The sequence below is a fragment of the Galeopterus variegatus genome, unplaced genomic scaffold (assembly GCF_000696425.1).
Source record: "Galeopterus variegatus unplaced genomic scaffold, G_variegatus-3.0.2 Scaffold67, whole genome shotgun sequence".
Lineage (NCBI taxonomy): Eukaryota > Metazoa > Chordata > Mammalia > Dermoptera > Cynocephalidae > Galeopterus > Galeopterus variegatus.
The window spans coordinates 224,146-248,503 of NW_007726178.1; the positions used below are offsets into that span (position 1 = coordinate 224,146).

General features: G+C 38.0%; 1 protein-coding gene across 1 annotated transcript in view; it reads left to right on the forward strand.

The window, feature by feature from the left end:
* Positions 1–24,358, forward strand: part of MAGI2 (membrane associated guanylate kinase, WW and PDZ domain containing 2) — a 340,007-nt gene that overhangs the window by 149,617 nt on the left and 166,032 nt on the right. Inside the window, exons 7-8 of the mRNA XM_008577562.1 lie at positions 7,124–7,155; positions 13,054–13,243. Coding sequence (XP_008575784.1) covers positions 7,124–7,155; positions 13,054–13,243 — 222 coding nt within the window. The remainder of the gene's footprint in view (positions 1–7,123; positions 7,156–13,053; positions 13,244–24,358) is intronic.

Here is a 24,358-nt window from a genome sequence, read left to right on the forward strand (position 1 = left end):
AAAAAAAAAAAAAAAAAAAAAAAAAAAAAAAAAAAAAAACTCAGAAAGGAAGGTGAAATTTTCCAAAATAAGGAACACTGAAGAGACGATGTGGAAGGAAAGATCAAAGGTTCCACTTTTGATCTGTTGAATTTATGATGCTGGTAAGACACCCAAAACTCAATAATATTTATTTAATGCTGGTGTAAAATACCAAGGCAGACATTTAATCTGTCTTAAATTATTTAAAGATGTTTCTAGATGGGTTTTTAAAAAAGAAAAAAAAAATGCTAATGCTGTACATTCACCATTAAAGTAAAAAAAAACTCTCAGAACTGGATTTTTCTGCTTGCAAGTCTTGATATCCTTCAACATTTTTTTTGCCAGTTGTTTAGTGTGCCATAAACCCAGAGTAGTTTCTCTCTTCATTGCCCTTGGTCTTGTTCAGAACATAAATAAAAAGCCCTTTGTAGTTGTCAGTATTTTCTGTAAGACTCACCTCACTCTGAGGTTTAGTCCCCCTGACACAATTCTTTCTCTTCCAGTCCATTCCTTTATTCCTGTTGGAAGCTATTCATTTTGCCTGCTTTATTTTGAATCTTTCCTTTATGAAGCTGAGTTTATCAGAAGACAACATGTGCAGACTTATCCTTTTTAGATACTCATTGGGATTACTTGAAATGGTTGGATTGCTCTCTCCATAAGGAACAAAGCTAGGGGAGAAACAGCCATTTGAAAACAATTTTATAGTGTTTATAAGAAAAGTACTTTTACTTAAAAGATGCAGAAAGGATCGTTCTTAAAGCATTGCAAAGGCCGGCCAGGTGGCGCACTGCTACAGTGCGCCCGCTCCTGCCGAGGGTTCAGATCTCACATACAGACCAGTGGCTCACTGGCTGAGCGAGGTGCGGGCGCAACACGGAGGGTTGTGATCCCATTGCCGGTCCCGGTCTGGTACGGGTGCGACACTGAGGGTTGCGATCCGTTGCCAGACACGAAAAAAGACAAAAAGGAAAAAAAAAAAAAGCATTGCAAAGAAAGCCTCAGCTTACCACAAAAAAAAAATCTTCAGGTCAAACATGGCAGCCAAATGAAATCTTCCTTGCAAATTGAATGCACTGCTTGGTGGTACAATGTTTGAGTACTACCAATTCTATCTCTTCCATGCTCACTTAAGGGACAGGTTGTTTCTTAGCCTATTTCAGTTTTATTAAGAAAAATTGCCCCTTTACCTACTTAAACAAATTATCTGAAGGAACTGCAGGGCTTAACCCATTGAATGAATTTTAATAAGAAATACATGAATCAGTCAAAAAGCAGGAAAAAAGTGAATAACACTGAACTAGTTTTAATGGAAATTAGCTCATTACCCTGCTGGCATACATTTACCAAAGGCTGAATTTTTTGATGGAAAGCTTAGGTCTGTTTGCCAGGCTATGGGAAAAATGGGAAGATCTTTAAATTAAACATTAACTTTATTAGTGGTATTCTTCTCCCTCAAATTAGCCCTAAATGGAGGTTCTAAAAATCCTGGGGCTTTTTTCTCCCCTTTGGGAGACTTCTTAAAACCAGTTTTCTCTATTGGAAGAGTTTCTCACAGTCCCTGAAATATTTTCAGAAATGTACTAGGAACGTGGGTGCCATTTATTGCCTACAATCCTTTATAAGAAAGGATAACTTAAGAGGTGGAAGGGTCTGTGTGGGTGTTTAGGTAAGTTTCCTGTCCTCCAGGAGGGTGTCACAGGGACTGTGAAAAAAATTCTCTCAGTTTCTTACTTTTTCCTTTTTCTCTATCATGCACATGATACGTACATTCTTTTGTTCTCCCTTTTCACTTTTTTCTTTCTCCTTTTTTTAATTGCTTTAAACATTTTTTTAAACTGCGGTGGAATATAGATAACATAAAATTTACCATCCTAACCATATTTCAGTGCACAGTTCAGTAGTGTTAAGTATATCCACATTGTTGTGTCCCCATTTTTAAGCAAAACAGAAACACAGCTTTTGATAAGCCAGGACATGGAAGTCTGCAGTGAAACAGGTCTGTATTTCAAAGTGGTTTCTACTCTTCTGCTGCTGCTTAAAGAAAAAGAGAAATATAAAGTGTTTCCCCAGCATCTCTATTATTTCTAGTAATTGTCGAGTCCCCTATTGTTACAGAAACTGTAACAATAATCTTCAAAGCCAGAATCATACGTTCTAGCAGATATCTCAGCCGAAGGAAAAACTTTTTCACATTCTACAAGTGGAAGTTCACCATATCAACTGGAACACAGAAGCATGTTGAAAGATTTAATTGTGTTTGAGGAAATTCCTAGAAATCTCAAAAAGTTGCCTTGTCTTACTCCAAACTGAAGATATCATGATGGGTTAAAGTTGTTCTTCATTGTATTTTGGTCCCTTATTTGAATTTGGGTGATTTTAAGAAAGTTCATCATCCTGTTGCCCTGCAAAAATAAATAATAATGAAATTCTCACCACACAAATGCATGCCAGAAAGGAGCTCTCACTTCAGAGCGACTGTAAATATATCAGTATTCTTTCATTTTGGGTAGCATGTGTCAGGAGAGGTAGTTCTGAAAAAAAAGCCACTTTGTGAACCATTCTGCTTGGGAAAAGGCAATGTGCTGGCCAGTCATCATGCAATTTGAAAATGGTCCTTTGTAGCACTAACGATGGCCACAGAGTTCTGCATCTCATGAGGTGTGACCTCAGTCCAGGCTACTGATGAACAGGCAGCCAACACAATCCAATGATCTGTATAGCAAATGGAATGTTCTGAGGTTTTTTCTAAAGCGAGATTCCCACCAATAAAAAGAAATATCAAATATTTGAGGGTCAGTAGCTGTTACTATTGTGTTTTTATTTTTCAATGGTTACCAAGGATATATATTTCCTACACAGGGTGACCAGATTTAGCAAATAAAAATACAGAATTTCTAATTGAATTAAATTTCAGATAAATGACAAATAATTTTTAATATGTTTGTCCCATACAATATACATCTCATGCCATATATGGGACATACTTATACTAAAAAAACTGTTCATTGTTTATCTGAAATTCAAATCTATCTGAGCATATTTCATTTTGCCAGGCAACCATATTTCTATAGTTTATTAAAAGTTGAATTTACTTGACATGTAGAATTTAATTTAAATTTTAATATGCCATTCTCAAAGACCAGAATTTCTTGTCTATATTATTTGTACTGTATGTCCGTTTCTCTGCCCATCTCACTGTGCTTTTAAGAGATAAAAATACATTTTAGTTTTATTTCTGGTTCTAAAGAAGACGGATTTTAGAGGTCGAGTTCATTTTTGTACTTTATATTAAAATACATTTACTTAAAAAAAATTTTTAAATAACATCTAAATGTCCTTATTAGCTGCATCTAAATTTTTTCATTTATTCTCTTATTTTTTTTCTTTTATGTCCCTTCCCATATTTCACTTAGCTTATAATTGTACCTTTAGGCATATTGCTTTTGTTCTCAAGATTCAGGATTAAATAAGTATGTTCACATTTATACACATACACAAAACACACACCAAGTTGCTGAAGATGAAAGCCAACGCGGAAAACATGGTTAAGTCATTATAAAGAAATTTTAATTCCTCTGGAGAATTCTAATACACAGCTCTCTATAGAAGTAGGGGAAATAGGGCCGGCCCAGTGGCGCACTGCTACAGTGCGCCGCTTGGGAGCACAGAGGCACTCCCGCCGAGGGTTTGGATCCCACATACAGACCGGTTCCCGCTCACTGGCTGAGCGAGGTGTGGGCGCAACACTGAGGGTTGCGATCCCGTTGCCGGTCCCGGTCCGGTACGGGCACGACACTGAGGGTTGCGATCTGTTGCCAGTAACGATAAAAGACAAAAAGGAAAAAAAAAAAAGAAGTAGGGGAAATAAAGGCCAGAAACTAAAACATAAAGGAACTGTTACTATTATTAAAGAAAAAGCTCTTTTTCTGTGAACTTGATTTTGTAATGGGAACTACCTTAGCTGTGAAAGGCTTAAGAAAAAAATTGTCTATATCTCTGTTCTTGTTTTCCTATGAGAATGGGTGGTGAGAAGCCCAAAAGGTAATAGTCTCAGCAAATCAAGCCTCGCAAAATGCTTAGGACAGAGAAAGGCTAGGACATCAAGCAAGATGCAATGGTGTCTGGGGAGCCAGGGGAGTGATGTCCCTATGGTCTGTGACATAAGCAGCAGAAACAAAATTAGCAAGTAGTTTTTAAATAATTATGCACAGTAGAAATTATTCCATAGATGCAGAGTGTAGCAGTTCACCACACAGCACATATATATGAAAAACTTCCTAGATCTCAGAAGTCTTGTCTTGCTTCTGTGATCTACATCCTACCAGAATAAATAATTTCAGAAATAAGCTCAATATAATAGCCTGCATGTCTCTGAAAGGATTTAAAAGTTTTGATTTGGTTTTTGGTGGGTTTATTTTAAAGTTATTTGGAATAGACCTGATTTCCTAGAAGTGCCATCCACAAAAATTTATAGTGCATTTATAATATGTGGTAGTATATTATATATACTAGTGTATTATATAATAGTATGTATATAATAGTGTATGATAGTACATTATCATAGTATTTCTGTAGCTCTTCCAATGAAATTGAGCAGAACATTGGAGTTCAATCACATAGAAAACTTGACCTCTGGCTTAATCAGGACCAAATTGAGTATATCTAAAAATAAATGTTTCCTATTTTTCTTAATTTAAATGTTTATATCATGATTGATAATTTGCCCATGAAACACAAAGGGTCACATAAGTTATTTTTATTTTTAAGAAAATCTATTCTTATGCTATTTCTTACTACCTAAAATTACTCCTCTGCAGCAAGCAGCTTCTTTTTGACAATGACTCAGAAAGAGTAACTATTGCTTCAGGGATTGAAGCCTCCGCAGTGCAACTCAGCATTAGAAATATTGCAGGAACTGCTGTAATATAAGTGGTAAAGAAATCCTGGGTCATGCCAATGATCGCAGGTCAGACTGAATGAAACAGCCTTAAATGAATGGGAAGCCAAAGTGCCTATGATGAAAGGTGGTCAAATTAAACACCCTCTCCTTGTCTGCTCTTGACCAAGCCCCCTCTTATGCCATTTTAGTTCTGGCACCATAACTGCTGAGAGGTCACATGATTATACATTTTTATAGGAGGAAAAATCATCTTCTAAGATGTCCCATGTGGAGAAGAGAGCTCCATAATAGAGGAACCATTTTCAATACCTCTGTATCAAATCCTAAGAAATGCCCAGTACCCATCAAACAGCAAATACCTGTTTCAGCAGTCCAGGAAGAAGGCGACAACACAAAGAAAGCAGAGAAAATAAATGAATGTTTTGACATTGCGAAAATGTATAAATGACATCTTTTCTCAAAGAAACTGTTGCTGGCCATTCCATAAAGCAGCAAATAAATTTTATTCTTTACTGAAAATAATGGTTAATTAGCCAATAGGTTAAAAAATTTTTCACTTTTTAGTTGATGGTCAAACTATTTCCTTGGTGTTTTACAAAAGAGTAAAAGAGATAAAGGTATTTATTTATCTATAATTTTTATTCTCAACTCTTTCATAAAAGAATGATTAAATCCTTGTAATTAAATTATAATCAAACCACAAATTGAACCGAATTTTTTTCATGAGCTGGAAAGAGAGATAAGAACGAGCAGAGTGTGTGAGACAGAAAGAAAGCTAATTCTACCAAGCTTCTTGTGTTAATGGTTATTACACTTCAGCACTAAATTTAACTCTGGGTTCCAAGGAAAGCTGAGAAACATGATGGATTGTATAATTTCACTCTTTTTGTAAAATGAATCATCAGTTCTTCACAATGGTGCACTGAGGTGTAATTAGTATTTTTGTCATGCCTGAGTTGGATTGCTAAAGTGTCCAGGTCATTGTGTATTCAGATTGCTTTAGATATTTCCTATAAATGGGTTATAGATGTCAACTATTCCAATTTTGGATAAGTCCCAGTTTTAAAGATGATAAACCTAGTATGTGACATATTTTCAATATTTCATTTTTATTGGGCATTTTATCAGATGCCATCTAATATTAACATGCGTGAAAATTATTGAAAGAAGTAAGATATGATATGAAAAGACAGTAATTTTGTTTTAGATGCTAGATTAAGTTTTGAATTGCTGGGACCAGCATGTGGCAGTTCCCCCATTCCCCAACCCCATCCTCATTATTTTTAGGCTTGCTTTTACCACGTTTTTAAAAACTAATTCCGTGTGATAAATTAATAACACAAGAAAAAAGGGAATTAACCTATCTTTTATTTTTAATTATCTTGATAGTCATTTGGATCACAACAGGGTCAGTTTAATCATTATACCACTTGTGATCATAGAAAGAGCTTGATAAATTGGGGGAGGAAGGCTTTGACAATACGTGATTTATTCAGTTAACAAATATTTTGAACTTTTTCATGCAAAACATTGTGCTAGCACTGGGGTAGAAGAATAATGAAATACAAATCTGCTCTAGAGAAGATCTCAGTGGGGGAATGGTCACATAAAAATTTATACTAGAATCCAATTCATAATATAGGTATATATGAAGATACTTCAAAAAGTTCATGGAAAAATAGAATTGAAAGATAACATGAATCTTTCCACTAACATGTTGAAGTACCCATGTACATTATTTTTTAATTTAGGAATAATGAAGCCTTGTTGATTCATTTCTAACCACATAAAGCAGGTAAACAAAGAAAGCAGCATCATTTCTTATACTAAACAAAGCTATGTACCTTTTAAAACTCTAAATTTCTCTGTGTACTCCCTCTCTCTCTTCCTCTAATAGGCTCTGTGACAGAATCCCTAGAGGATGACTCAGTCTTGGGTCTTGTACAGTGGTTGACCATTTGCCACACAATCAGTCATTCTCTGTATCTCAGAATCCTCGGTTGCCAAATAAGGAAATGTTCGTAGAATCATTAATATGATTTTGAGCTCCTTGAAGAAAACTGTGCAGCCAAGCATAATTTTGTTGTTGTTATTGTTTACTGTTAACTAAAGTCAAGTACATTTACCTTAATATCATGCCACCCGTAAGTGGTAGTGGGGTATATTTTCAAGGTTCAAATATTGTTTTCTTTATTACAGGTTTCTTTTCTCCATGGAAAACTCCAAAGCCTGTAAGTTGGAATTATTATGCTTCTTTCTTTATTTCTAGTTATTATTGCAATCCCATTAAATAAGAGTTGAATTGGGTGACCTCAAAATCTTTCCCAACTCTGATATTCTTTGATGTCAAAGGAACAAATCCTGTGTCCCTTTGTCTTATATTTGTGGTACAAGTACTCCACAATTACAAGAATAATTCATCTTACTTTCCTATAAAGACAATTCTGCCAATTTTTTAAATATACTTGCAAAATGAACATTAACACTATTCAGTCCGGTGTAATGGAAATACTTTAGAAACCTTTCGTTTTTTCCCCTGTCAGAAATACTGTATGGTCTTTATAACATGGAATTTTGGGAAACAATGCAAACTATACATCCAGAGGTGCTGACCCTCAAATTAAATATGGTCCATGAGAGATTCACTTCTATACATACTTATATAAGTACATTCACATTTTAATGTCTACAGAGTTAAATACATGTGCATATGTATATATATAAACAACACAAACACATATGTGTTAGCTCCGTATATATAGACATTAAAAAGGGTATTTTTAAAAGTTCATGTGAAGATTTGTATTATCTTTTAATTCTATTTTTCCATGAACTTTTTGAAGTACATATATTTGAAATATACGTGTGTATGTGTGTATATATATCCTGCCAATCCTGACAATCACTCGAAGTGGCACTTCTGAATCTTCTTCAGATACTGGTGATCTCTACCATCACCTAACCTCTCTGGGCCTAGTTCCCTTATGAAACATGCTGAAATTTTTATCCTGATGTAAGAGACTGGTGGGTCTGAATAGTCTTTTTGTGAAGCTAGATTGAAGCCAAGTTAGCTTAGTAGTTAGAGATGGTCTTTACTTGCCCTTGGATGGAAACTACTAACTGCCCAAGTCCCAAGAGCTGAGACTGGTTATCTGGGATCCCATTTTATGATATGTTAGAATACTCTACCCTAACTGGAATGTCTGAAACCCATGACTGTGGCAAAGTGGAACGCTCTCACCAAGCATGTCCTCATTTAGGATTTGGCTCATCTGGTCCACAGAGAACAACAAATGGGAAGACCAGTCCTATCTGGGCTTCATAAATCACTTAGTGATGCATGTGATTTTAAAAAGAGGTATTTTTTAATGTTTAAAATGAAATTTGGTGTATCTTGAGCGACATCTCAGTAGTTTATTTTCACCATCAAACTTAAACCTGTTCTGTGTGGTTATACACATGGTTATCTAATTTAACAAGGAACCTTGCAACCTTATCATGGTGCTACAATTATGCAATCTAGTGATTTCCTTATATGTACCACATTTACACAAATTATGTCATTTGGTGTAATTAAAGCATTTGCTGTCATTATAGTAATTACATCCATAGTCAATAATTCCAAAAAAAGGTTTTATAGAACTCAATGTACAATTAATCCTGTACCCATGCATCTCTCTAAAAGTTAAGGCTTCCCAGTCCGAGGCTGAGTGAAGGTAGAGGACTGTTGATGTAATGTCCTCCATGTATCTACCAGAAACTCTTTAGACTGAGGAATATAATGAGAGGCAGTATGGTATAAGTGTCTGGAGTACAGGCTCTGAAGGTATTCCCTGGGTTCAAGTTTTGCCTCTTCTCCTTACTAGATATGTGACCTTGAACTAGCTGCTAAAGCTCTCATTGCCTCAAGTTCTACATCTGTAAAATGGAGGTAAAAATAATACCCCCTCATATGGTTATTGTGACAATTCTATGAGTTAATCTGTGTAACGTGCTTAAAACAGTCCTCTACATGATGGGCTCAAATATGTAAACTAAATCACCATAGAAAGCAGAACATCCACACATAAATTTTTAATAAATAACTCTATGAAACAAACATAGTTAACTGAACTATTAATCGAAACAAATATATAACAATATACCCACAGTATATGGATTTATACAGTCTCTCCTCTAAAGGATATTGATGACATCCTTAGTCAGAATAAGGAAATGTTATCCTGGTTGAGACCTGGCCTCCTTCTGGTCCTGTATCACTCCTTGCCTCTCTTTTGTCCTACATCTTAAGCTAGTCCATGTCAAGGTAGTCACATTCGTTTTACCAAGTGATACACTATTTGTAGTGAGTCCTCATTTTTTTCATCTGGAAGTGATCCAAGTTCTTTCTTCAAGTACAGAATCAAGCCAAATGTCTTCATCTCCCAATCCTGCCCCAAATAGTAAGAGGTTGGTTTAAACTACCCCAGCTTCTATAAGAAGAAAACAGGTTCTAGACAGAGTATTTCGGGGGGGGGGGGGGGCGCAGGGAACCCTGCCTTGTTCACAAGCCCTCTACTCCCTGTGTACACCCTAGAATCAGAAGCTCGAGTTAAAAAAATTAACCACAACCATGATTGGATTTTTCTATGTTACTGTTTGATGCCTAGGTATGGACTGAGTCCTCACTCAGTCCACTGATATTTGAGTGACTTTCTTTTCATACTATCAGACAGACATTCAGTTATTTACCAAGGCCAGCAAAGATACAAGTCTGCTCCCCAAAATAGAAAACCATTGTACTCTAGTGGGATGTTTATAAATATCAATCTAGGTATGGGCACCCGTGGGACTTGACAGGAAAGGCTCAGTAAGAAGCCTTGTTGAAAGATAAGGGTCGGCCCGGTGGCGCACTGGAGAGTGCGCCGCTTGGGAGCGTGGCGGCGCTCCCGCCGAGGGTTCGGATCCCATGTGGAGACCAGTTCCCGCTCACTGGCTGAGCGAGGTGCGGGCACAACGCCGAGGGTTGCGATCCCGTTGCCGGTCAGTAAAAAAGACAAAAAGGAAAAAAAAAAAAGAAAGAAAGATAAATGCCTGGCAGGTAATACATACTCTAAACAGGTCAAGACCAGGAAGCCACTAGGTAGAGAAAGTGAGACCCATGGGCCTGGGCAAGGTACAGGATCAGAACCCAGGAGGTTCACAAAAGTAAAGAACACAGAGTATCCCAGACAGAAAGCACTAGTCCAGTGACCACGGTGTCTAAGGAAGCAGGGAGAAGTCAACAGAACTCACCCTTCAAGAGGTGCAGTCAGACCTGCACACCAGCCCCAGAGAAAGGGGTGGCCTCTGGTACCAGGGCAAGTGGTTTGCTCCATGGTCTTCTGGGTCCGAGCCACCAGATAACTTAATTTGGAGGGAGCAAGGCAGAGGGTGGCAGGGGACAGAACTGTAAGTCTATTTTTTCATAGGCATAGTGATTTTCTGCTCTACAGTCTTTTGAGAAACCCTGACAGTGACTCAAGGATTGATGAATGTCACAGCAAGAAGTTGTGCATGCTTTACTAAGCATGGACTGAACTCTTGACTAATTCCCCAATCTCTGTGCTACAGAAATTATAGAATTTGTCAATCTGCCACAGAAACTCCCCCACACAGTCCCTAAAGCATTGTTTTGTAGTTTTAAGATTGTTTTCTTAGAAATACTAATATTTCACCTGAAGCATGTTTGTTCCGATGACTGTATGTGAACAATAAATACACCAGCAAGACACATGTGCATATCAGATGACCCTTAGTGGAAGATGGCAGAAAGAGACATTCACTGAAGCCCTCTGATGACAAGAGGGACCATATTTCTAATTTATTTGCTTTTTAGCATTTAGTATCTTATGTTTAGAAACATAAGGGAGAAAGTCACAGCCAGAATGTATCCACATGTTGCCTAAAGTTGGTTAAAGCGAAAAATTAAAAAGGATACGACTTTAGCCACAAATATGGGTCTTCTACATCATACTCAGAATGGATGACTGAAGAAACTCAGGATGGCTTCCTATATGAATTTTGCTATCAAATGAATGAGGAAGTACATATTTAAAGATTTTTACTGAATGGAAGCAAAAGGCTCACCAAGCAGAAAGTTTGCTAAAACTCTGATCTTATTTACCAGCTACTCCCCCATGTACAAACAAGCACTTCTGTTAGAGTTATAGGCTGGTTCTGACCCAGGATCTGCCTCTGGCAGCTACTGGGCCTCAGATGAACCACTTGCCCTGTCTGTGCTTTTAGAGATTATGTGTGGTAGGAGGGAACTGAACCAGAACTAGGGGTTTCCCATCCTTGTTAGCTATAGAAAGTTTGTTCAAATGAAATCTTGGGCAGTAGCCCATATAGAAAACAAATTAAACTGAAGCCAATTTCCTGAAAAAAGGGTCAGTGACCATTTCTTTCCCAGTTTGCTGTCTCAACACGAGTCTCTGCCACAGTCCCAGGTGGGCGGGCCGCAGGGATCTCTGGTTTTTCACAGTCCACGTGTGCAGTTCAAAAAACACTGAGTGCATGCTCTGTCAGATACATCTCTTCCAGCTTTAAAATATTGATGACTGATAGGTCAGAGCTGGAGTCAGAGCCCTGACCAAAATATAGCCAGCGTGAAAACAAAAGCATGACAGTACAGCAGGAGACAGAAAGTTATAATCCTGCCAAATTCAAAGTATTATGTGTCAAAACTGGTTTCTAAAAAAGGGACCATATTTTATTCAAGATTTATATAATTCATTCACTAAATGAGTGTTTTCTGAGCACTAACTATGTGTTGGTAATACAACAATGAGAAAGACATGATCTATGTGAGGAGACAGGCATGGATCAGCTCAGAACTGCAGATGGGTGTGATGGGGGGCGTGGGGGGTAGGTAGAAGATGCTGTCAGTGCGTGCAGGAGAGACGGGGTCCCAAAGGCCTTCTAGGGAAGGAGATGTCTCAACTGAATCTGGTGGCGGGTAAAATGAGGAAGGAAGATGGAAGAGCAGAAAATGGGTACACTTTACAGGTAGAAGGAGAAGTACAGAGAGAACGCAAAGCTTCAGAGGCAGAAGAGAACCTGGCTCCCAGGCCATGAAAGGAGAAACCATCAGGTGACATGGGAAAGGTGAGAAGAACCTGGGTCCTGAGGAGCCTGCCACGCCCCACGAGGGAGTTTGTCCTTTATCCTGAGGACCATCCTGACCCAGTACAGAATTTTAGGCAAGAGAGTAACCTAGTCTAATTTTTACACACACTATAGGCTTATCCAAAGCAGGAAAGTAGAAGTTGAATTTAAATGAGAAATCAGCTGATTGTACAATGAAGGTGAAGTTGGTGGTTCCAACAGGTGATCTCAGTGAACCTGGCTTCTTCTCTGATAAAAGGATATTAGTCCCTGCTTTATCTACCTCACAGTGCTCTGGTGAGGATCAAAGATCATGTATGGGAAAGACCGTGGTAAACTGAGAAGTGCTCTACAGATCTTCAGCAGATTGTGGTAGTAACAATAGCAGCAGCAGCATTCTGAAGGGAAAGTCACCCGATCAGCAGTAAATGAGGCTTCCTAGGAGACTTTGAACACTCCCTGAATCCTAGATGGTTGTGTAATTACTTGAAACTGAAAGGAAAGTGATTGAGTGTTCAAGTGTGGGAGGTTGTTAGATATGTACAGGTGTCAAATGAATATGTACAGATGACTATCTTCTGTTTTAGTAAAAGTGGTGTAATATCTCAGGACCATCTTAGAAAAGGAACAAATAATACCATACATTTCTAAGCACTTACACTTACAGTAATTTGAGATACATGTTCTTCCTATTTTACAAGGAAAAAAAAAAAAGACAGACTCAGAGAAACTAAGTGGTTTGCTAAAGATTACCAGCAGATAGATGACAAGGTTATGTAAGTTTGCATTCAAATGTCAGGCACCACTCGTATTTATAACAGTTTATGATGTTTTATTATGTAGAAATAGAACCTTTTCTTTCAGGGCTTTTATACCAAAGATTTCAATGCTTCCTGGAAGAAAAGTCTGCAAGGAAAGAAAGCCTAACTTAAAGGTGACAAGGGTAATAGCCAGGAAGAACTCATTGTCAGTCATTTTCTCTGTTCTCTTTCGTTTTTCAGATAATGGAAAGATGGGAGAATCAAGGCAGTCCTCAAACAAGTTTATCTGCTCCGGCCATAGCGCAGAACCTGCCCTTCCCACCCGCCCTTCACAGGAGTTCGTTTCCTGACTCATCAGAGGCCTTTGACCCACGGAAGCCTGACCCATATGAGCTCTACGAGAAATCTAGAGCCATTTATGAAAGTAGGCGTAAGTGAAAGCCACATAAAACAAGGGTACATGAATAACAGCTGAGGCCCTGCCAGGAGCTATATTGAGACTGAATGATCTGGCATGATTTTATATTCTAAGTTGCAAAAGTATCTCAAAAGTAGAGCCAGCTGGCCTAAAATCCACTTTAAAAGCCTGTTGACTTTAAAACTAAGCTTATTATATCTTTCAGTTTTTAAATTTTATCTTCTACTTTTTTTCTTCTCAAATCAGGAATACTGTATGTTTTTGGGGGGTGGGGGTGGGGGACGTCCGGTTTTGTTAGTCACCACATGAGAAAAAGAAATGTTTAAGAGTTTTATCTATTAATCAGATCTTGAGTCTAAAGCATAGATTTTTTTCATAAAGACTTGAATACAGTCATTGAAGAAGTTAAGGTGAAATAAGCCAGGCACAGAAAGAGAAATATCGCATGTCCTCACTCATAACTGGGAGCTAAACAAATAAACAAACAAATTTTAAAAAGATGCAACAATCACAATAATTCATTAAACTTTCAAAAGGAGAGAACAGAACTGAGGCCACCAAAGGAGGGAAGTGGGGGGGAGGGTAGTGAGAAATTGATAAAGGTCCACAAAAAACGATTACAATGTGTAATGATAAATATAATAATCATCCTGATTTGAGTATCACATATTGCATACAGGTATTGATATTCAATGCTGTACCCCACAGATATGTACAATCAATTAAGTTTAAATAAAAAATAATTTTAAAAATTAAAGTTAAGGCCTTGAGTAAAATGTCAGCCAAGTCTTTCAACTCACAGTCATGAAATCAGTTGGTTCTAAAAGCAGTGCAGAGCCAGTGCCAATCATCTCTGCCAGAGTCTTCTGCTTCTTGTTTAATGCAATCGGGCATATTTGAACATTCAGTCTAAAAATATCACATATGCTCGTGTCACCCTATCTGAAGGTCTTCTAAAATTATTTCATTGCACTTTAAGAATATAAGAAAACAAGGCTTTTAATATTGCATGTACCTTCGTTGTGCTTCTTCCTGCCATGCACATGTTAGAGGACAGGAATCTAAATGTCGTGAGCATATAACACACAGTATGGTAAGAACCTGAATAAATGACGAAGAAACCCAGCCAAGTGAGAAGCGTTTGGCCCTGGCGCTCCCATTTATTGTCTGCCGATTTCCTTTGCTTCAGCGTTCCGCCCATATCTTGTTTCCAACTTCATCATCTGAAGCATGAATAGCAAGTTTTAAATTGTGTGTGATCTCAGAGGATCTCAAATCTGCTTACTCTTTTGATGAGCTCAGGGGCTGAGAATTATGCACCCAGCTGGTGAAGGGGAAAGCAAACATAATACCTTTCCCCATCCTCCAGGACTCTTTGTAGAAGTAATTTTGGTTGAAAATAGTTAGAACAGCAGGCCACTGAGAAATCATTTTCATTAAAATGAATACCCCCCACTTTTTTTTTTTTTTTAAGTAATCTGCTACATCAGAGCTACTGTATTTCAGTCTTCTCCTTCTGGATAAACAACTGAAATATCTTTAAAGGATTGTATCCTTAGAGTATCTTTTCTGTGGTGGAGTAAGTACAAAGTAGGCATTTTTAGCTATATAATAAAGGGCATGAATTCAGGGTATGAATGCTCATTACACTGAAAAAAATTAAAAAGATTTCAGCCCAGTTCTTAATATCTCTTCTGCTTCAATAATCAGGTTTTTTGTTGAATGCCCACTTTGCTCTCAGCACTGTGGGGAGATACCAAAGATGAGTAATATGTCCTGCTCTTACAGATTTAACTGGGGACATAGGAAGAATGAGTGTAAACACGTTCTACTGGGTCTTGCTCTCTGGTAGAAACACATTGCAGGATTAAAATAGCATCCTCACGTTCTGGGCTTGTTTTATTTTTTTGGTTACATTTAGGGAGTATCAAGAGATGCTTCCTTCTGTTTTTTCTGGGTTTCGTCCCTTTGTTAGTCATTTGCTCCCATCCTTTTGCAGTTTCCTGACCAATGTGAAGCTTTATTATTCAGGACAAAGGTGACACTAGTATTTCTTCTCAGTCTTGTCTTTACGGTTGTCTGATATGGTTGTGCCCTCGGTTTCTGAACAGGAATTGCACATGACCCTCTTTCAACCCTAAAAGAACTCTGGTTTCTTTTCCTAGCCCCTGCAATGCTGTTTCTGTTCATTGCCTTTCCCCTCCTCACCTGTAACAAACCAAGCAAACCAATCTGCCTCAACCTCCCATAACTTTCTTTTTCAGTCCTCCTCTGGGGGCTCTTCATCCCCCTTTGCCTCTGCAGCCACAGGAACAACACACGTCCTGCCTCCCCACGTGCCCACTCAGCGCCCCATCAGTGTCCTTGCCTGTGCCATCACTGCTGCATCCCATTCTGTCGCACCCCCTCTTCGTGTTTGCATCAGCTCTCTCTAATTCTCCAAGGTCACAGTAATGTTTCCAGGATCACAACTCTCAGGAAGCCAAAAGAGGGCTAGCTCCTCTCCCTTTCCATCCTTCTCTTTTCTATCCTTTTATTTCACAGCACTAAGTGGAGTGTGAATGAAACACAGAAACCATGTCAAGGTAAGAAAAGTTCTACCCCAGGGGCCGCCCGGTGGCGCATGCTACGGTGCGCCGCTTGGGAGCGCGTCGGCGCTCCTGCCGAGGGTTCGGATCCCACATACAGACCAGTTCCCGCTCACTGGCTGAGCGAGGTGCGGGTGCAACACTGAGGGTTGCGATCCTCTTGCCAGTCCCGGTCCAGTACGGGCGCGACACTGAGGGTTGCGATCCGTTGCCGGACACGAAAAAAGACAAAAAGGAAAAAAAAAGAAAAGTTCTACCCCAAAGATTAAAGAAACCCTAAGAGTGTGGTGCAACTTTCTCTGGTCTCTCTGGATAGCTGATCAGTTCACTCTGCTGTGGACATGCAAGTGACTTGAGAGAACAAAACAGCCTTTTGCCCTCTGTACGTTTCCGTTTCCAAGTATGCAAAAGTGTCATTTTTAGAGCAATACTTAAACTTTATATACATATTTAACTAATGCATGGAAAGCTCAGTCTGTGTCTCATCATCTTCAAACGAGTTTTTTTTAATGCAATGATCATAAAATATATGCAACTGAAGACCCATATTCAAAATGTTGATTGTGAACTACTTCTATTCTTATTTCTTTGAATAACACATGTAACATTTAGATTTGGCTCTATTTATCCTTGTGTCTCCAAACTTTTTTCTGGGAGAAAAAAAAAAGAAATCAGGGAAAGGATGAAAGGGAATCCTAACCCACGCTGCTTAAACTAGTCCTTTGACATTTTTACTGGCCTGTTGTGATCTCATGATATCCTCCCTAACAACCATGTCTAAAGCTAAAGAGATTTTTGCATTTACATTCAAAACTGAGTTGCAGTCCCCAAATAAAAATATTCCCCTCCACCACAAGCCTGGGCTGTACCGAGCTACAGAAAGTTTGTTCTATCAAGGCTGTCAAGAAATATTTAGATATAAGTCACCAGGCCCCTGCAAATGATGGAAATTTATCAAATGATGTAAATGCTGCTGTGCCTCATTTGACTCATAATTAGATTATGCTGACATTTTAATGTGCATGCACAGGACATCTTAATAAAGATGTATTCCTGAAAAAAAATGCTGTGATTTTAAACAAACGAAGACAGCCATAGGATACTAGAGCCACATGAAACAGAACATGACAGGTACATGCTTCTGAGAGGAAAGCCAGAAACACCTCCTATCTTCATGACATCTTCTCAAGATGAGGAGGGACTGAAGAAAGAGAAAGGAAGTCTTTCGCCCAGCAGGCGGGCAGTGCCTCATTTCAAAGCATTAGGCACAGTGCCCAGGGGTGGCACCTCCAGGCTTCACATCATTCAACAGAATATGTGAAACACTCAGTATGTGTCTAGAACTCTGCTAGGCACTTCACAAAAGAAAAATCATGAGAAATAATCTCTGCACATTAGAAGCTTACAGTGAAATTTGGGACACAACCAAACAAGCAAACACATAGGAAAACAATTTCTGAACAAGGCTGTATCACACAACACAGCAAATAATATCACTATTTTAAAGTGTGAAATTGCGCAGTAAAAATAATTAGGTAATACCGATAATTCCTCAACTTCCATGTGTAAAATTGATGTTTAATCAGGAGAATGTTGTGTGTTAGATATTTTTGAATTATCAAAATCTTGTTAGTCCTTACTGAAGAACTCCATGAAGAAAGAAATTCTTTTCTGCTTGCTTAATTCCACATAAGCTTAAGCTTACATACATAAAAGTAGGGCCAAAAATTTCAAAAAAAGTTATCGATGGGGCTTCGGGATTTTCGTGTTAATTATTTAATCATTGATCCTAGTCATTACCACCAATTCCTAGAAAAGAGCAAAAATCTCCCCATGCCATCTCTACCAGGGACTTTCAGACAAGCATCACTTTTCTCTTTGTAGATAATCTCTGTTGATAATTGACTTCTCACCATCCCCATTGTTTGCAATTTTGAAAACTGAAAGCAAAGGAAGTACCCTCTTTTGTGTAGTGGGACAAGCCATCCTATTTTTTTACTTTTCTCTTCTCTGTCCTTTTTCCCATGAATCTCATGAAGGAAGGACTTGAATTTTCTTTGCAGTCACAAGAGGAACTGCTTGAATTTTTTCAGCTTGTATGCTAACATTCCTAATGTTGGACCATGTATACATTTCTAACCTGGGATAAAAAGGATTTCTAAAGGCCTCACTGTTTTCTCCCCTCTCCTCTCCTGCTGTTCTTTTTCTGTGTGTGATTGTGTCCTTGCTTGAACCACATATTTCTGATATAATAAGAAACCTTTTGTAATGGCTTAATTACTTATAAAACTAGGGTGACGACGCCTGGGAGTGTGCCTGGGACAGTTCTGGTCTGTGTTGTCCTGGTGTGATTATTAACAGCTCCCCTTTTACCCTCCAGACTGTTCTCATTTGAATGATAAATTATGTGGTTTTCCTTTATTACATAATCTATTCAAGGAATAGACAAAATCACCATCTAAGAAAAGCATACATTTAAATGTACAGACTGTCAATAAAAATCTTAATAATTCCTCAGATAATTTTTTCAAGTTAATTTGGCTAATTCAATTTTTACCTGCATATGTTTTATTCCTAATTTGAGGTAAATGCTTATGTGGTGGTTTGTCTTGATAGCCAGATTCCCCGTGACCTGCTCCCATACCCAGAAAATTGTACCTATGTACAAATCTACAGCATAGCAAACTAAGCAGACAAAGTAAGTAGCAAGGCTTCACGCACACAAGTACTGTGCCATTAGTTCTCAGTCTTACCACAGAGAGTAAGTCGGATTCAACATCGCAATAATCACAGAACTGAAGGAGAGTAAATGTCATCTGTCTTCCACCCCTAAGAAAGATTACAAGTGGGTAACTGCAGATAGATACCTATCATGACTTCTCTTTTCATGACCAGGAGAGGCAATATAAATGAATGTGGCTCACTTTGGAATCTTATAAAATAAAATTTCAATAATTCTAATGAAAATTTGTTGATTTAGGATGAAGGACCTGACCTGTGGCTTCATTTTTCATTAAGCCAGATTTATTCTAAAGGTTTGTGTTATCATCCTCAGCTCATGGGGGCCTTTCTGGGGCATGCTCCACGCTGCTGCCTTAGAAGCTGGGACAGACAAGCAGATAGAGACAGGAACTGACAGAAAAGAAAATCCTTGTTCCCTGATACTCTTCCCTCACGGTTCGGTTCCTTGGTTTGAACCCAAGGTGAATTATGACTGAAGTTGTCCAAACTTTTTTTCTTTTCACATTGAACCTTGGTTATTATAAATAAACAATTTATGAGGTACAACATGCCCACAAACCTTTGCAGGAAGACATCACTCAAATGTAGGATCATAAAAGTGTCAAGGATCAGTATGGTGTAATGTGCCTCATGGTGTAACCTCTTTAGAACAGAAATTCCTCTGAAATTTCTTCAAAGAGAGCTCGCTCAATCAATTTTTCTTTCCAGAAATTAGAAAGCATTAACCCATAACAAGCAACGAGTATCACATCAAAGGTAGCAATCAAAAGTCACCACAGGCCAGTTAGAGAGCATAATGGAAAAGCAAACTCTTTTTTAGTACTACATCTGAAATGAAATCATAATTTGTAGCAGATCAAAAATGGACAGTTGTGTTTTTCACATCGGTGGCTTTTATCCTGCTCTTTTATCCTGCTCAAATCTTTCATTGTTCAGTGTTGAAATGCACATATAATTTATGGGTGATCACAAATGAGTAGTCGTATTTCTGAACTATCGTTTTTTCTACTGCTCTTTCTTTGATACTAGCGAGCAAAAGCTGTAGTTTGCACTGTCTCCCATCCTAACAGCAGAGCCATTTGGAAAGATAGAGGAGTATAACAATACTATGCACTGCAGCACACCACTTAAGACTCTAAATGGAAAGTGATGGTGGGAGCCCCGTCACACAATTTAGTGGCCATTCATGGTGCTCAGAACCAAAGCTCCAAAGCCTGTGAAAGTCCTTCTGTTTGAGCCTTCCTGGCTCCAGTCTCCTTTCCCCGTGTACTTAAATACCTGATACAATCACGCTGGACATATCAAAAGGTTTAAGAAAGGTTTGATGAGTTCACGGACGCCATAGCTTCAGGTAGCTATGAAGTCATCATGAAAGACCACCCTGCCTTCCCAGAGAACGTCCTCACATCTGAACAATGTGCCAGATCAAGCCCTGGCCTGATTTGTTGGACATTGCTGGTGTTCAACAGCCTTAATTAAAGTAACCCCCCACACACACACACGTTCTCTAGTGCATAATCTTACTTTAGTGAAATGTTACAATAAGATGATATGTAAATGTTAAGACATTGTTACCAGTGACTTCAGTGTTAAAATCACAAAAGGATGGAAAAAATTAATAACATCATTTTAAACGTTCTTGATTGTACTATGAAGGTTAATTTTCTATACCTTTCTCCCATGGGAAAAGCATTATTGCTACCCTTAGTATGATTTATATCATAATTTGATCTGTGAAAAAATTTGCCTTTCAGCTTGAGTTTCTGATATATTTGTGTCACTTTGCAGTTGTAATATATTGATAAAGGAGATCAGTAAATCCAGTTAAGCTGTGTTTGCCATTTTTAATATGTAGATTTTAATTAATTTGGGAATCTAATTTCAAAAATGGTATCTTTGAGTAACTCTCTAAAAAATATGGTAAACGTTTTTATATTTCTAACAGGCTCCTTTTGAAATAGAAAATAACCATTATATGAGCTAAGTAATATAAACAGTAAAATAAAAGTTGGGGGTAGGGCACATTTTTTACCTGTATTTCAGAAATTAAATCCAATCCTATAGCTTATAAATTTATTTCACTCAGTAGCTTAAAATTTAATGTTCCTGGAATTAGACAGAGGATAGAAGCAGGGGTAGGGAAGTGTGAAAAGTCGACTAAAATCAGTTACTGATTGAAAGTTATTTAGTGTGTCAAAGCATTTTGTTGGTAGCATGAGTTGACGTGTAACCCAGAGTACTTTCCCCAAAAAATATGAGATCATCGGGCTGCAGACTGAGTTTAATTGCTGGACAGCAAGTAGGTCCTAGTGAGATTATGATAATATAAAATGTCAAGTTTTACAACTAACGATAGTGTTTTGAAAGTAGCACTTTTCCATCCCTGATACAGCTCTACTTTTTTGATGAAAGGATATTTTTCAATTCATTATCCTAAGTAGTCACATTAAACATGGAGGTCCTTAAAAAATAACAATTCTGCTAGAAAATTAGTTTGCCTTTACTGTGAAAACATAGCTTACGTGGCAGGAATGATTATTCCGCCCTCAATGAGCAAGACTAGCTTTTTATTTGAAACACACAAAGCTCAATAAGAAAATGACCAGAAATTGCTCTTATTTTAATTTTTAAATTTAATGACAAAATACTCATCCTTTCATAGTGTTTCATATGGCACGACTATAATATAAAATTATTTCATCTTAACACATTCAAAATGGGAAATTTCATTCTCTGCTTTTAAAATTGTCTTTTAAGTTGCCTTCTCTATAAATGCTCTTAATAAGGAATAGTCACTTATCTGATTGATGATTACATATCATAAATACATAGGATTATTTATATAACCATAATAATAATAATGGCCTAAAATTTCTTCCAAGCTAAAAATAGATTACACGTTGAAGTCTAAAAGTATGGGAGGACTGTGTCTAGCAAGAGATTTTTACAGTTCTTTTATCTGTAATGTGAGTTTATGCTTTATAGAGGGCTAGTAACTTTTAGTTAATTTCCATCTGGAATTTCTTACATGATTTAAAAGCAATGCAACTTGATAAGCAATATTACCAAAGAGGAAAAAGGATTCCACCACTCTCAGATACAAGTATCTCAGCTTATCTTAACATAGATCTTTATCTTCTTAAGTATTTCTTGACCAGGGGTTGTATGCGTGTGTCTTCTGCCCATCTCATATTAAACCCAACTGTGTGGTTTAGGAACTTCTCTATTGACAGAACTGTGAAGGAATAGGAAGAATATCTGAAGATGTTGGGGAAAAAAAATTGTAGCATAGTTAGAAAAGGGTATAGTGGGGCCGGCCCGGTGGCACACTGCTACAGTGCACCGCTTGGGAGCACGGCGGCGCTCCTGCCGAGGGTTCGGATCCCACATACAGACCGGTTCCCGCTCACTGGCTGAGTGAGGTGCGGGTGCAGCACTGAGGGTTGCGATCCCGTTGCTGGTCCCGGTCCGGTAGGGGCGCGACACTGAGGGTTGCGATCCGTTGCCGGACACGAAAAAAGACAAAAAAAGGAAAAAAAAAAAAAAAAAAGAAAAGGGTATAGTATTTATCCATAGTGATTCTAAAATGAAACAAATGAAAAAGAGCTTTATCAGATAATGTATTTTAATTCTAAGTGAGTTGAAAACAAAATAGACATTTAGATATGGTGGGTATTTTTTTCTAAAAAGGACCTTGAAAAGTTTCCTGTGAAACAACATAGAATAGTTTATGCAAGTCACTTCGCATTTGGGACTATAATCTTACCATCTGCAAAGCGAAGGGATTCGAATAGAAGAGCTTCAAGGTGCCTTGCAGCTCTGTCCCTCTAATTCCGTGATGATAAAACAGTGGAATTGGAAGTCAGGATGAAAATCAAATGGCTATTTAATTATGTCATTTTCTACATGTTCAGCCGTTCCAGATAATGACACGGTGAAAGCTGGCATTTCTCATACTTGTCTACGTAGGGTAGGAGTGGAAACATGTCAGCTGGACCCTTACTTTAATCTATTTTAATGCATGAGAGCAACATGTCTCAAAGTACTTCTACGACACAGTATGTACCTAGGTTTTTCTAGGTCCTGGAATTCTAATTGCAGGATATTCCTACACTTTAAAGGTGTTTTATACACGTTCATGAATTTTTATGTTACGTGTAACATAGACTACATCATAAATCTAATGAAGGATCTCCTTTTTTTCTCAGTTTGACAATTAAGTCCTGTATATTTTTAAATTTACAAAATTTAAAAATCTAAAAATTCTTGCTAACCCCCCTCCCCTCCCCCTTTCCCTACTTCGATGGGCTCAGTTCCATTTTCTCCTTTTGAAAGTTCGATGAATTATTGTGATTTTTATATCCTTCTTTTATTTTTTTATTTGTTTATTTTTTTAGCTTCCAGTTATGAATGAAGACATGGTATTTCTCTTTCTGTGCCTGGCTTATTTCACTTATAAGTTTCTCTAAGTTCATCTGTGTTGCTGCAAATGGCAGAATTTCATGATTTTTTTATGACAGAGTAGTATTCCATTTTGTATATATTCCACATTTTCTTTATCCACTTGCCCATTGATGGAAATTTAGGTTGGTTCCAACTTGTTTGTTTCTGTGGCTTATAATGAAATATCTGAAACTGGGTAATTTACGAAGAAACAATACTTAACCACTGTTTACCGTTTTGGAAGCTGGGAAGTCCCAAGTCCAGGGAACACATCTGGTGAGATCCCTGTTGGTAGGTAGTGACTCTTCACAGCAAAGCAGGGTGTCACATAGCAAACAGCAGAAGCAGACAGGGAGACTGACTCTCCCATGCTCTCCTTTTAAAGCCCTCAGAACTCCTCCCATTATTTCAAGAATGGATCAATCCATTTACAATGGTGCAATCCTCACAATTTAATCACCTCTCCAAGGCCCCACATTTTAGGTACCACAATAGGATTTCCCACCCTCTTAACACTGGCACAGTGGGGACCAATCATCCAAGGCATTAAACGTTGGGGAGACACAATTCAATCTATAGTACAACTATTGGCTATTGCAAATAGAGATGTGATAAACATGGGAGTGCAGGTATTCCTTTGACATGATGATATCCATTCTTTTGGGCATATACCCAGCAGCAGGATTGCTGGATCTTATGGCAGTTTTAGCTATAGTTGTTTGAGGAGCCTCCATCCTGTTTTCCATAATGGCTGCACTAATTTACAGTTCCACCAACAGTGTAGAAGGGCTCCCCTTTCACCACATCCTCACCAGCATTTATTTTCTGTCCTTTTGATAATGGCCAGTCTAACTGGTGTGAGATGATATCTCAATGCATATAACTTGCATTTCCCTAATTCTTGGTGATGCTGAGCATTTTTTCATGAGTCTGTTGTCCATTCATATGTCTTCCTTTGAGAAATGCCTATTCAGCTCCTTTGCCTATTTTTCAATTGGGTTACTTGCTTTTTTGCTGTTAACTTTATGAGTTCCATGTATATTCTGTATATTAATCCCTTGTCAGATGCACAGTTTGCAAATATTTTCTCCCAATCTGTAGGTTGTCTTTTAGCTCTGTTCATTGTTTCTTTTGCTGTGCAGAGCTTTTTAATTTGATATAATCCCATTTGTTTATTTTTTTCTTTGGTTGCCTGTGCTTTTGTGGTCTTATTCATAAAGTCTTTGCCCAGTCCTACTTCCTGAAGTGTTTCCTCTATGTTTTCTTTTGGGAGTTTTATAGTTTCAGGTCTTGTATATGTCTTTAATCCATTTTAAGTTGATTTGGTGTATGGTGGCAGGTACAGGTCTAGTTT